Source organism: Natator depressus, chromosome 1 (genome assembly GCF_965152275.1).
Source record: "Natator depressus isolate rNatDep1 chromosome 1, rNatDep2.hap1, whole genome shotgun sequence".
Classification (NCBI taxonomy): Eukaryota; Metazoa; Chordata; order Testudines; family Cheloniidae; genus Natator; species Natator depressus.
In genome coordinates, this window is record NC_134234.1 from 249,960,621 (window position 1) to 249,975,223 (window position 14,603).

The window sequence follows — 14,603 nt, forward strand, 5'->3', positions numbered from 1 at the left end:
GGTTTGTTTGCTTGTTTGAGACACAAACAAAGCTTCAAGCAGCCAAACAGCGCTTTGTACACATCGTTCTGATTGAAGCTGAGCAAACGGATGCAGTCATTAATACTAAATCGGTATGTTCCTCATAATGTTCCTGCTGGGCTTTATAATAATGTGTCTTGGCTTTCGCGGAACTGGTTTGTTTTTTTCTGAGAACTGCGTGATTAACTGGAGTTCCTATCACTGAACCACTGATTAGTTGATCAGAGCCTTTCGACAGCATGCCACCCACTTTCAGAAATGTTCTGGTGGCAGCTGTAAGGATACAGAAAAGCAGCAGAGTCCTCCATCAGTCACATAGGCCTGGACTCAGTGGGCCAGATTTTTCACAAGGACCACTACTGAGTTGACTTACATGGAATAGCACTCAGGTGCGTAAATCATGGGAGTATGGTTTGCAGAATCTAACCCAATCGGAAGTTGCCACAACTGTCTTATTTACAGAGGTCTTAGAAGAGCAATGCAAGGAATTGTTACTTAAGGAAACACAAGTGATTTGGGGCTAAAACTTAGGTTCTCTTTTTTAGCAGGGGCTCACAAAACCTCTTGTGAGTAGACTTTTTTTAAAATCACTGTAAACAGGAGGGGCAGAATGGGTTCAAACATTCCCCTGCTTACCGGAAACCCTAATCCCGCCGTACTAGTTAGTGCAAGAAAACCAGAAAGTGACACAGACTAAACAGAAGTCTGATCATTCTAGATTCATATTAAAGAAATGGAAAAAGGGAATTTAGCAGCATAAATCTTGAGAAGTATATCAGATTTTAAAAATTCTTTCCATTGCAACACTATTATTGGAAACGTGAATAAGATTTTTTTTTTTAATTTCTATTTTCCTCTTGACAGTGTCCCTTCCAGTGCAGTGAAATCAAGTCTTCTGTAACAAGTTTAAAATAATAAAATCTTCCACATCGATATGATTTAGAAAGCAGACATGGTTAGAATTAAACAAGCAGAACCCAAATCCATCTTCATGTCCCTGTGTAACTCCCATTGTGGTGAATGGTAACTGCAAAAGGATCTCAAAGTACAGAATTCAACCTGGAGAAATAAAAATACACGGATGCAACAACAGACACACTTACAGTGCTGAACAAACATGGATCCACAGTCTCACTATTATGCATTTTCAGCTTTGGAGTAAATTCACATTAACTGATGCTGCCTGTACTAATGTGAAAAGAGAGCTAAGAGGTCTGTGTCAATAAATGCTAGTAGACTACCTCTATACCTTCTTTTTAGTCCTAATGCTTGAGCCAATCAGAAGGCAACATTTTGACGGGTTTCCATGACCTGAGGTACCAATCAGACGTGCTATTAGACTAAAAGTCCTGCCTCTGCAATGCCTCCATTAGAAGCTCATATTTGGCCAGACATCCCTCCTGCCCAAAGAGCCATTCTGGGCTCAGTCAGGAAGTGATTGTGGGTCTGCATGCCCTTGTGTGGTGCTGGCTATTTTAAAAAAGCCTTAGACTGACAGAGTAAGTTTGATGATATGCTTCCCCGGTTATACAAATGGTGGTTAGCTAAAAGTGAGACACCATGGGCTCGATCCCCAGGTGAACTTCAACAGCATTCGGCTCACCTGGGGAGAAGGGGAACAAGGTGACTTTACACCACCTTCCTGCACCCTCTGGTTCCTGATCCTGCAGTCTGCCAGCCCTATTCCACTGAGAATTCTCCTAGTACAGGCTATTCCTCAGAGGCAGCAGCTGGGGCTGACGTTCTAACCACAGTGTCGTTCTAAAATAATGGACAAGGAAGCTCACTGTTTTTAGAATAGGAAAGAAGGAAGCAGTTTGTATTAAGAAAAAGGTATATTATGGAGCACTATTAATAACATTCAGGGCCAAAACGGTCCCTATTTAAGCCAGTCTTCTATGAAAAATGAAAGAAGGGGATCCATTATAATAGGGTTGGTTGCTAAAATGGGACTTTCAATCCTTTGTGGCCTTCTGATGTTTTGGTAGCTGTTGCTGGGAAAGTGGGAATCTGTAAACACCCAGTGGCCTTCTGATCTGCTGAGGCCCTCAAATGGAAAAAGGAGGTATAGCTATACCTGACCTATGCCGTTGTTACTCTGATTGTCCTAACAAGAAAAGAGGTGAGAGCAGCTTCTACAGCTAATAGAATTATGAACCCGGGATTACAGAGCAGTGTCCCAATACTTGTGTCATTTCACTCTCCCAAGAGCGAGACTCCGGCTAGATGGAATGAAGGAAAAGTTCTTCCCTTTTTCAGCTACGGAAAACGGTTTTCAAAACATAGGCTGAAGATATTAGACCGGATAGTCAGCCTTCTGGATCTGGGTAGGTGCCTTGCAAGGACAATATGCTAGAAGACATTCCCCTCCTTTCAGAAAATCTATAACAGCACGAAACATCAGATTTTTCCTACTCACTTTTCCAAGCCCTCCAGGAGTCACTGACTGCACCCAACAGATGGCAAGGAGAGGCAAGAGAAGGAGGTATCGAATAGTTCTGTCACTTAGCTTACAAAAAGAAAATCATCTGGACCTGCACATATAATTTATGCTTATTGGAATGTTTGGACTTCTGCTGGCTGGGATTCCCCTCACAGCTTGCGTGTGAAACTCTGAATGTGTCAGGCAGCAGCAGCTCCTTTAATGCTTCAAAGGCATAACAAATACTCAAAGTAACCCTACAGCGCACATGAAATATGGCACCCATAGAGCTGGCGACTGCCTACCTGAGCCAGACAGCAAGCTGCTTCAACTGCAATTGGGGCCAGTTCTTCCATTACTGAGACCACAACCCTACAGACTTGATCTGCTGCTTGGGAGACTAAACTTTATAGCTCCTGTAGTTGTTGCTGTTCTTTTGGGGTCATAGCAGTGATAGAAACCTGGATGGAGAACATTGCATTTTAGTCCAGGTTAGGCAGGATCTGAGTGACTAAAGGCATATTCATTCTTACGTAGTGTTATAGCTCTGCTTTGCAATGGCTCATTTCCAGGACTTCCCAACTTTGAAAAGCCGTGCCGCCTCAACCCCCAGAAAAATAAAACCAGCTGTGTTCCCTTCAGTCCTACAATGTGAGGTTAAAGGCTGAGTGATAGATTTGAATTTTAATTAAGTTAGATTGTATTTTAAAATGTGTCAGCTTTTTAGTGTAAGGAACGACAGTCAATATTGGATACAAGATGCTTGAAAACGTTATTTAAATTACATTTAAACAGGAAACAGAACATTACTTTCTATGTTTAGAACAGTGTTGCTTAGTGATTTTTTTTTAACAGTAGTGATTGAGGCAACATTGATATTTTTCTTCTAACAAAACATCTCTCCTATATGGAGTTTCTGTGGGTCCTCAGGCTGAGCTTCCTTTCAGTGGGGCTCCTGGGGCTTGTCTCCGCCCTACCTGCAGGGTGGGTTGGGAGAGAAAGGCTGGCATCTCCTCAGTCCACCCACTTGTGGCATCAAAAATATGGATCACTCAGAGGATGCAGGATGATTCCTTCCTTTTTTTTTTTTTAATAGGCTTTGATCACTCAAATAGTTAACAGTGTTGCTATTTAAAAGTATCACCGTTTGCATCTTGGCAACACATTGAGATGAACAGTGCCATTCATGCCTCTTCAAGGTATTGTTTCATACTCTCTGCACACTCAGGCAGACACCACTGCACTGGTTACACTTGGGTCATGTTCTCAAGCTTCTATTCACAATCACACCCAGCTAGAGCCTTTTTTTTTTTTTTTTTTTAAATGAAAGCTGAGACTCTGGAGCACAAGTGAGAGTCCCATCTGCCTATCTGCTTCCAGCTAGTCCTTTGTGCTTTCTCACTGGAGTGTCCACTGGCCTTTGGGAAACCCGGGCCTACTCTGTAACATGTTTCTATGGTCTTAACTAGAGTGTGAAAAGTGCCCTGAATAAACAAATCTACTGTATATAGACAAAACATTCTGGCATCTCATAAACAGAAGGCACATGCTATTGCTGGGGAGCTTAAAAAATGAACTTTAGTCTATGAACGATTTGAAGCATATGGGGGGCATCTTTGTAAGGACTGTTTAATGTGGAAAGGATAAAAGTAAGTCAAAGTAGGAAAAAGGTATATAAAATAAGGAACAGTTTAGTGAAAGCCAGTCATGTGCTTTTATATGCCTTTCGAACAGTCCAGAAACAAGAAGGGTGCTCACTGGAAGTTAGAAGGCAGAAAAATTGAAGCTGAAAAAGAAAATACTTTTGTGCAAACTGTAAAGAGAACTCACTGTTGCAGGATTTTATTCAAGAGAATGGCCTAGTGAAACTGAAAAATAATTAGACACTTCTATGAACAAGAATGGCAGCTGCAGTTGCACGACTGTGGATAAAACTATGACTATCAACTTATGCCCTGAAGCATGAGGATTGATTGCCAGCTGGGATCAGGAACAAATTTTCCAATCTTGGGATAGTATAAAACAGTTGGGCAAGTGCATTGTAGGGGGTTTATTCCTTCCTCTGAACCAGCTGGCATTAGACATTATCACATTCAAGATACCAGAGTACATGAAACATTGGTCAATTCTGGTACGGTAACTCCTTTCTAGTACATATTCCAGGTTATTTATGACCTTTGCTCTCACATGAATTTATATTTAGAAGGCCACCACGCCCAGAAGAGGCAGGGATTTGGATATGCTTTTGTTAAAAAAAAAATGGACCCGTTATTTGCTCTTTACAATCTAATGTCCCACCTAACAGCCTGTTTAGTGCTTTCTCTAATCTGTCCCAGTTAGATTGTAAGCTTTAAAATGTTTTCAGGACTGTCTGTAAGTTTGGATTTCATTGTCAACTTCTGGTCTCATGAGCATTAATTATAAGGAAACCAATTCCATCTCCATTAGAAATGCAAGGAAAAACAAATGTTTGCCAAAGGACAAAATTGGGAAAATATTCAGTAAGGGCCTGATCCAAAGCACACTGAACTCAATAGAAAGACACCCACCAATTTCAATGTAGACTCTAAGATAGCTAGGGCAAGGATTGTCTTTCTTCTATGGTTGTTCAGTACCCAGCATAATGGAGCCCCGATCCTGAGTTTGGGCACTATCATAATATTAATATTCATTAATACTAAATGGGCTTTACATTAGGTCCTAAACTATTAGAAAACAGAAATCAAACAATACAGATTATATAAAACAATGCTATTAAAATGGTTTGGGTTTTTTTTGGCTTAGACTACACTTTTCCCCATTTAAAAGTTTTTCAGTGACATCACATACAGGACACCCTTTTCAAACACAGGTGCTCAACTCCCGAATTTCTGTGCTCATGAAGGTAATTAGGTGTTTATTTACCCTCTTTATGCTCCTAAATGCTGATCTGTGCGTCCAAAGATGGGGTTCTGGATGTCCTTATTAAAGGTACCCAGATTTAAAAAATTGGGCTTACGATCTTATTTAATGTACAGCACAGTATTTGGGCTTTATTCCGAAGATCCTCAATTGCCATTGAAAAAAAATCTCTGGCTCTGCTATGCACGTATTCCCTGCAATGCACAGATAGTATATTCCTTTTATACACACACACACACCCCCCTCCCTACCCATCTGTTCTTTCACACAGTGAAGTGCAAATGAAATTAAAAAAAAAAACCCAATAAACTCTGTTAGTCTGAGCCCAACCCTGCAGCCGTCTGGTGGAACTCCTCTCCTGAGTAAGGACTGCAAGACTGGGCCCTGTGTGGGGCAAGCCCCCAGCCAGGCACGGCAGGACGTTAGTAATCTTGCTTGAATTTAACACAAATAAATACAGAAAACCAAACTGAAACCTAGGTGTTGTGTTACCTTTGAACCATGTTTGAAACTGGTGATAAAAAGCTGTCCATTCTTTTGGAAAACATCTCTGCTCCCTTCTTAAAAAAGTTAATCTGAAAAATATAATAAGGGTATTCTGGAAATTATCTAAGAAAGGTTTGTCAATCAAATAATGGATGGTGGAGCAGATGCCTAACATGATCCTGTGGTGACTGATGTCACAGACTGCCATTCAAATCTAAGGCATTATTGAAACACCAACCTCTCCCTTCCTACCTCTTCCCCCCCAAACATGAAGGTTAGTGGCCACTGACAGTCAACTTACTAATATTAACGCTATTAACTGGCCTAAAGAACCATGTCGCCCCTCTTCCATCCACCAGATTTGTCAGCATTGTGAAGAACCTAATTATGTGCCAGTCAGGGATGCAAAGATGCGTGATCCATGACCAACATAGCTGTGGCGGCAAATGCCCCCTACTGTACATGCAGTTATACCAATAAACCTGTGCTTTTACTGGTACAGCCTGTTTCACTTGGGGGGTAGGGGGGGGCTGGAACAAGCTCTATCAGTAAAAGCGCAGTTTTGCTAGTATAAGCTGTGTCCATACTCGGAGTGCTTTGCTGGTACAGGATACCCATATAGCAAGACCCCCGAAGTACTCCTAGTGTTGACCTGGCCTGAGATGATCCTCCCTAGCAGCTGTGCTCTTAATCAGCGTAACCAGACGAATGCTATGGAAGAAATGGATGGGGCAAGGAAAACAAACCCTACCCATTCTGACCGACTACCCTTCCCAAGAAGAGTTCAGTGAGGTTATTTTAGTTAGTGGCTCTTGAGTTAGATGGAAACCTATAAAACACCATTCATGCATTAACTATTGGTTCATATTAGATCCCGTATCTTATCTTACTCCCACCTCCATGCATAGGAAGAAACAGCTATTGCATATCGTCACTAACAGTTGCTCCTCCCACCAAATTATTTCCAATATGCTAAGCCTCATCCTCACCTTCTCTTTGGAAACATGAAACACAAGGCACACACATTTTAGCAGATTGATTAATATAGACATCTTTCAGTACAAAGACTGATAGGCACTTTACAGCTTCTTATGTATGTATATGAGTTGGCTTCGGGCTGGCCTGGCACTTTGCATTCCCACAGTAACAAGGCATTACCATGTAGGGCATCCAAAGTCCAGGATTCCAGCTTGGCACTTTGTTTCCATACAAGCAGATAAGTGGGAATGCCTTATGTTACTCTGCAGAGATGCCCCAGTGGTTAAAGTAGATTGAAAAAGAAAGGGAAGCACTTGCTGCACCAGCCTGGGAGGGGGAACTGTGAGAAAACACTACTCTCTCTAGACAGGAAGAGGGAGCATCATTTGATTTTAGCTGGTGAAAATCAGTGCAGTCTTCTCCTGCTGTGATTGACACCTGTCCCAAGAGGGAGTAAACTCCCTCTACTGGTGTAAGTGGACAGAGAATTCTTATGTTACATCCCTTTTGCACAGGTGGAGATGATTATGCAAAGAACAGGAGAGTGAAGAAACAGACCCACTCGATTTTTGTCCCAAGTGGAAGTATGAAGCATCAGAAATATCATGCAAAGACCTGTTCTCATGAGATTTCCAGCAGTTTTGCAGACTAAAGCAGTGTGGATAAATTGCAGAGAAGGCCCTGAACTACTTGACTTTTATTTGTGTTTTTTGTGGTTTCCCCCTCACTAGATAATACTGCATAGACCCCAAACTTTTTACCTCGCAACCCCCCACTTACCTCCAGAGCTGGGGCTGGCAGCAGGGCTGCGGCTCTGGGAGGGATGCGGACATGGGTAAGAGGGGCAAGGCCCCAGGCGCGGGGATGGAGGCCGGGGCAGGAGCGGAGCTGGGTGGCACTTCCTGCCCTCCCCGCCACAACGTTCCTCCATGCCTCCCTAGGGGGGCATACCCCACAGTTTGGGAACCTCTGGCATACACTTATTATTTACACTCAGTAGTTTCAAGTCCTGGTTCTCATTTACATTAAGGACCCTTTACATCATTCTGGAAGTGTAAACGGACCTTAACATAGAGCCCTCAAAGTGCTGTACAAATATTAATCAATTAATCCTCCCAACACTCCTGGGCAGTAGGTTTTTAGTAGTACTGCCACATTTTATGGACTTGGAGACTGAGACAGAGACTTGGCCAAAGCCACACAGCAAATGTGGCTGAGCAAGGAATAGTGTATAGGATTTCCTAGCCTTGTGCTCCACCCACTTGACTACACTCACTCTGCTACTGTCCAACACATGCTCCAGTTCCTGTTCACACGAGACTCCTCATCAGCATGCTGAATATCTCATGCTGGGAAGTAAACTGTCACACAGGTGAGCTCATAAAAGTACAAAGTGAACAATGACATGGGAGTAAATTTTGTTGTGATGACAGTTTAGTGTCCATACCATTCAGCCTAGAAAGTGCTGATTTTGCTTTTGTCTGTGTGTGTGTTTTAAAGTAGTAAATTTATGAGTAGCTAAATGTCCAACTATTTTACCATAAATAAAGTACAACTTTGCCTTGCAAAATTTGACTCAATATGCACGTCGTTTGAATACAGAGAGGAAAGCTACAGGTTCACACAGAAAGAATAAAAATGGCAGCACAACATTTTAACAGGAGACTTTCTGAATAAGGTTTTCCCTATTTTCATATGTCAGCTGCCACAACTCCTTCTATGCCAAAATGTCTTGCATATCCCAGAGACATGTTCCTTTAAGTGACATTTTCCACTATCCTGGCTTTACTGTACATACCTGTCCTTGTGTATATCCTAGCATAGGTTCCATCATTGCAATTCTCTTCCTGTACTGCAGAGCATTCAGGGCACAGTAATACTGTAATGATGAAAGATGCTGCTTCCTCCTTGCATTTGCCACCTCCTTTACTACTTCTGTCTTTAGCTGAATAAAAATGTGTGCAGAACTTTAAAACTGGCAGTCATGCAATGCAGAATCATGTTATGGATATATCCAGATCATTTACTGATTAATTTAATGTCATCATTAAATACTTATTTTTTATTATGGAAAACAATATCTCCATGACAAGATAAAAACAAGCATTAGAAGTAAAACAATTAATTAAATCATTTAATATAGGCTCTTCCTGGCAACATATTTAACTGCCTCTCTAACTTTAATTGATGTATGCAGGGTAGTTATTGCTGTGTCGGTCCCAGGGTATTAAGGAGACAAGGGGGTTGTGGTAATATATTTTATTGGACTGACTTCTGTTGGTCAGAGACAGAAACTTTCGAGGACCTGAAGAAGAGCTCTGTGTGGCTCGAAAGCTTGTCTCTCTCACCAAAAGAAGTTTCACCTTGTCTCTCTTCAAGCATATAAGCAGCTCTCTGAGCTATAAATAGTACAACTACTACATATTTTAAATTGTAAGCATCAGGTTATGACTTCAGTTACATCAGCGTAAGTCTGGAGTAATTTCATTGTAGCCGAGATCAGAACCTGGTCCTATGTGTGTGTAATTCATAGAACTAATAATTCTGGGCACAACTCACAGTCTGCTGTATGTCCAAGCACATACATCCGATACAGGAGCTAAACATTGCATTCTGATCTATGATGCAGATCCCTTAAATGATCTTCTGATCTCTCTAAAAGTGTCAAGTCCCCTATTGGTGCAATCTTACATTCTTTGCACACTTTGTACTGAGTGGGAGGCTTGGGTGTGCAAAGAATGCAGGATCGGTCCCATTGATATCACTTCCATGTGCTGGAGGTCGAATGAGAATCAATATCCAAAGACCTGGCAGGCACACTGAAGAGGAGAATGTAGTCCTTTAAGCACAGCAGATATATGGCATTATTACATCACTTCAGGTACAAACACACTGCATCAATAATCCTCTAGTACAGCATCCTCCCCATAGAAGATTGGTAGACACATGGGTTTTACAGCAGGAGGCCTATAAAAATCTTTGTGGTCATTTTGGATTTCTTCTGTCGTGAAAAAGTCATCCTTACAGTTCCCCTTGCTGCTTTATGGCCTCAAATTCAACAAAACGCTTAAGCACACGTGTGACACAGAGGCTGACTCACAGCCCTAGGTGCCCCAAGAAGCAGCACAACGTGACTTACTTGAAACATGTAAATAGTTCCTTCAAGTTAGGCACATGCTTCAGTACCTTTCTCAACTGAGGCCTAAAAGCTTCGTTGCTGACTCAAAAGTCAATCACTGGGAGTCTTGAGCTACTGTGGATTCGATCCACAAAACCCAGAAGTTTGTACATTTGCTAACGCTGTAGTTAAAAATGAATATGTAGGCAGAGCCGCTGATTAAAAACTTTCCGTACATTAAAAACCAAACTATAAGACTTTTTTTACCTTTTCATTTTCTCTTCTTTTCGGTAATCGGCTATACTTTGCCATGGAGAGATCATGTTCTGGAAACAAGAAACATTTTCAGCATCATGGCATGGGTATACAGACAACATGTCTCCGGTGACATAATTAGTGCATGCCATTAGAAACAAACAAAAATATGAAACATACCATTGCTAGCAAGGCCAAAAAGATCCTTTAAAGTGCTTACTTCTGAAATAAAAAAAGTCAACACTTCAGAATGAAGAGAGCGCTATATACATTGCTTATTCAAACAGAATCACAACAAAACTAACTCTCTTTATAGGTACTTGAAGGTCAGTTGCCTCCGTCATTTTATTCCTACAAACAGAAATGTGTAATTTATGTTCGTGTCTTGAAAATAATAAACGAAGAGCAGCACTTACAAAATATTTGCAATGAGCCTCTGGCATCACCCATGCCCCATTTGTTTCATCCATTTGGGTCTTGTCTTAAATTAAATTATACACACCTCAAGGCAAGCACAAATGAGTTCCCAATCCTAACTGGGCCTTTGGGGGGGGTCAACTGCAATATAAGTAATTTCCACCCTCTCTGGGCTCTGCTGTGCTTTACATTACTATTCACTTTATTGATCCACTTCCCTCCTTACTGCAAGGACTACTTCTCTTCCTCCGACGTACCACTTGGTCACATGATGCTCCTCCACTGCTGGTCCCTTGCTGGGACCTCAGGAAAGGAAGCATGGAAGGAAGCACCTGTACATTCAAGTAGGTATGATTTAGATAAACTTCCTTTACTGTACAAGCTCTGAATATGGAAAAAGATCCCGTATGTACAGGTGTAATTTATACAAGGAACCTGCAGGCCACTTTGTCCATTACCAAAGAGGAGCTGTACTTTGCCTAAAAAAGTCTGCTGTTTGAACAACATATTGCCAGTGCTTAAATGACACACACAAAGCTGTGTACCCACCAGTGACTGCCACAGCATATGAACTAGGGCCCTGATCCTGTAACTGGATCAGACCTAATCAGGCAGACCTTTGTGCCTTTGCAGAGCCACAGTGACATCAATGTAGATGCGATTGCTGGGTTGGGGCCAATATTAAAGATACTGGGCAAAATGTTCTGATTGGGGCGAGGAAAGTAAATAAGCTGATTTTCAAAGGTGCTGCTCTCACTGCCCCCTCCCTGGGCACCGTAACTTGCATTAATCTCTTCAGTAAGAATACCCAGTAGGAAACTGTGAAAAGCTTAGAGAGAAATTGCAGGATTTGTGTTCATCACCAAGGTACCATGTGCTCTTGGATGAGCTAGACCAAAACTGTGCTGTAGCTCAAGGCCTCCCCCAGTGTCTGCATCCCTCTAGTGTAAGAGAGTGGAAATTCTGACGCAGCGTCAAATAAACTAGTACATGGAGGTTTTTATTGCATCAAATATGAAAAATAAGGCTGTAAGTAGAGAATTGCTTGTATTATTATTATTATTAGTTAATTTTATCCTACACCAAATTTTCAGTGGGCCACAGATTTCTGTACTGAAAATGCACAGCTGCTCTTGGGAAGCTCTTGGTGGGGAAGCAAGAGATTTTGGCAGCTGGACAGGTGATAGATGGGACTTTGGCATCCACAGAATTGGGAGAGAGTTTGGGTTCTTGACACCTCTGGGGCTTTAGATAGTGGGGATGAGAGATATCTCCTGGCCCTCTCCCCGCCTATGAACAAGGGCAGAGGTGATTTGAAATTTTGGGTGCAAATTACACACACACGGCCAGCGGTATGAAGAGAGACAGGAGCTTTCTGAGGGGCTGGCCCAAGACTATGGAATGAACTCCTCCAGGAACTAAAGACCATCACAAACCTCACCATCTTCTGCTCCAAGTGCAAGGTGCCTTTTCTTTTACCTTCCCTTCTCTGACACAAATATATAGCATTGTGTGTGAATGTGTTAATTAAAAACAAGACACTCTGCTGTGCATACACGCTTCTCCCCCTGGGAAAAGGATGAGAACAAACATGTGACAGATATTAGTCATGTTGCCTAATGCACTACTGAAAGGCACTCAGATACTATGATGAACACATATAAGAGTAGAATAGAAAAATGTAACCCCTTAGGCTCCAGCCCTGCAAACACTTACATGCGTGTTTAACTGTAAGCATGTGAACAGTCTCACTGAAATCAAGTGAGCAAGTTAAGCAGATATGAAAGCATTTGCAGGACAAAGATCTTGGTATTTGGACATTATGTGCCTCTTGTCTGGACACTTACCACAGGCCCATTCATGTCATCATAGTCTTAACCGCTCTATAGTGATGTATGGAAATGAAACGAGCTGAAAATCATCATTTCTCCAAAGCATGTTTTCTTTCACAATTATACTGCAGTTGTTTTCTCTTCCAGTAAAACCAGTTCAAACAAATGTAGGCCCCTAAATGCCTTCTGAGGGGAGCTGAGCCTGGGAACTATTTATTATTATTATTATTATTATTATTGAAAGTTGAGATAGAGTCAATAAAATCTTATGCTTCTCTTGCATGTGCTGATTAGACTCTCTCTGAACTTGCACAGCCCCTTGCTTTCAAAATTATTCCAAATATTTGCACTGTTATTTTGCTTTGTGAGCAAGGAATTTCCAATTTTGTGCCATCCTGCCATCTGGATATTTCCATGGGTGGCACAGAGTTAAAAGGGTTGAGTTGCCTAAACAGGAGGAAAACAGGTATGCTTTGTAGTCAGAAAAATCCTGCCCCTGTTTTTCAAACCCAGTTTTCTCACAGTAGGGTTAATACTACTTCTCCTTTCAGATGTTCACAAGCCTAGTGCACCACTGCACTCCGCCAGCTTTATGCAAGTATGACACCGCTGAATTCAATTAAGTCACATTAGTATAAAAATAGACTACACGGTGGAGAATGTGGCCTTATATTTTAAAATAGGTAGCATGTGTGCTGGACTTCTACAAATTTATGTCTGATCAAAAATGCTCAGTCTAGCAGCAAGTAAGAAAATATCAGATTTTTCTGGCAATTAATACAAAAACAAGTTTCTTAATGACAAATTGATAAATAGTCAACAGCTCACAACGAAATATGTCAGGCATCAAAAGTTATGAGTTGATAGCAATTTGGAATCTAACCAAAACTTACCCGTAAGGTCTTTTTCTCGAAATTGTATGATTGGGAGAACCATTGTGTCCGCAAGCTGTTTTGCCAGCTCAGAATGGAGAATGTTAAGCTGAAAGGGAGAGAAATGATCTAAAATACTGCATTGTGCACAGAGTACTACAGAGGCAAAAGTACTAGAGAGTTATCAGCCCGTGAGCCATATATGCCTGTCTGCAGTGTACTTGTAGCTGTGTCAGCCCAAGGATCTGAGAGAGACAAGCTGGGTAAACAATATTTATTTAAAACATTTAAAAACAATTTACTTAAATATTTAAAACAATATTTATTATTGTTATTACAACTACATTGCATACAATGGAAGATATTGAATTTAGCCATCTGAAATGGAAACTCCATAACATGAAGAAAAAGCATCCCCAGAGGTCTCACCTTCTATAACCGTGTGACCACTACACACAACTACAGATATGCGGAACAGCTCTGTAAACAGACTTCAGAGAAACTGAGGAACCATTTACTGTACTTCACATGCCCCAGAAGGGACCACCTCAAATGAGAAATCATCACAGGCTCCCACACACTGGAGTTTAAAAAAACCAGTAAAGTTACTTGGAAATCATGCAAGAAATCCAAAACAACTATAAAAAAAACACAACAACTGATGACAGCCACCCACAGAACAACAAAAAATGGAACCAACTACAACTACTCCACAACAACAGAACACACCACTGGGAGAAACCAGGGCACCAGTACCCACCACTTGGACACTACACGACACCCAAACATTAACCATTTATCAAGACTAACCCACACTGGAGCTGCATTATCTGTGCTCTAAGGGACTGAACTTCTGCCCTACCTCAGAACCTGACACCATACTAACAACTGGAGAAGTAGAAGAATTCTTTCACCAGAATGACGACACCACTCACAACTACCATGTCTCCACAACAGAAGTTGGTCCAATAAAAGGTATTACCTCATCCATCTTGTCTCTCCAGGTGTATTTAAAAGATTTGTGTTTACATTTCTCTTGGGATTTAAAAATCTCTCAGGGAACTAGTTATTTGGCCAAATAATGCCAGGCGTGGTGGTCGTATGATATTTCTGATCCCAGATGGAGGGAATACCTCAGAAAGACTAGGTGTCATTAATTAATAAATAATAATAATAATAAAATAATAATAATTTTGGCTAGAAACCTGGTTACCTGGGGTATTAAAAACCCATCAAAAACAAACAAATAAGTACTGAGCTAATTTGGGTTGACTCAAATACTGTTTGGTTTTAAGCATTTT

General features: G+C 41.3%; 1 protein-coding gene across 2 annotated transcripts in view; it reads right to left on the minus strand.

The window, feature by feature from the left end:
• Positions 1-14,603, minus strand: part of APPL2 (adaptor protein, phosphotyrosine interacting with PH domain and leucine zipper 2) — a 54,936-nt gene that overhangs the window by 14,406 nt on the left and 25,927 nt on the right. Inside the window, exons 5-9 of one of the 2 annotated variants that reach the window (XM_074941011.1) lie at positions 13,324-13,411; positions 10,362-10,400; positions 10,194-10,252; positions 8,607-8,753; positions 5,837-5,919 (exon numbers count right to left, since the gene is read on the minus strand). In XM_074941011.1, the coding sequence (XP_074797112.1) occupies positions 5,837-5,919; positions 8,607-8,753; positions 10,194-10,252; positions 10,362-10,400; positions 13,324-13,411 (416 nt within the window). Of the gene's footprint in view, positions 1-5,836; positions 5,920-8,606; positions 8,754-10,193; positions 10,253-10,361; positions 10,404-13,323; positions 13,412-14,603 lie in introns of both variants that reach the window. The other variant, XM_074941001.1, reaches the window with a different exon arrangement.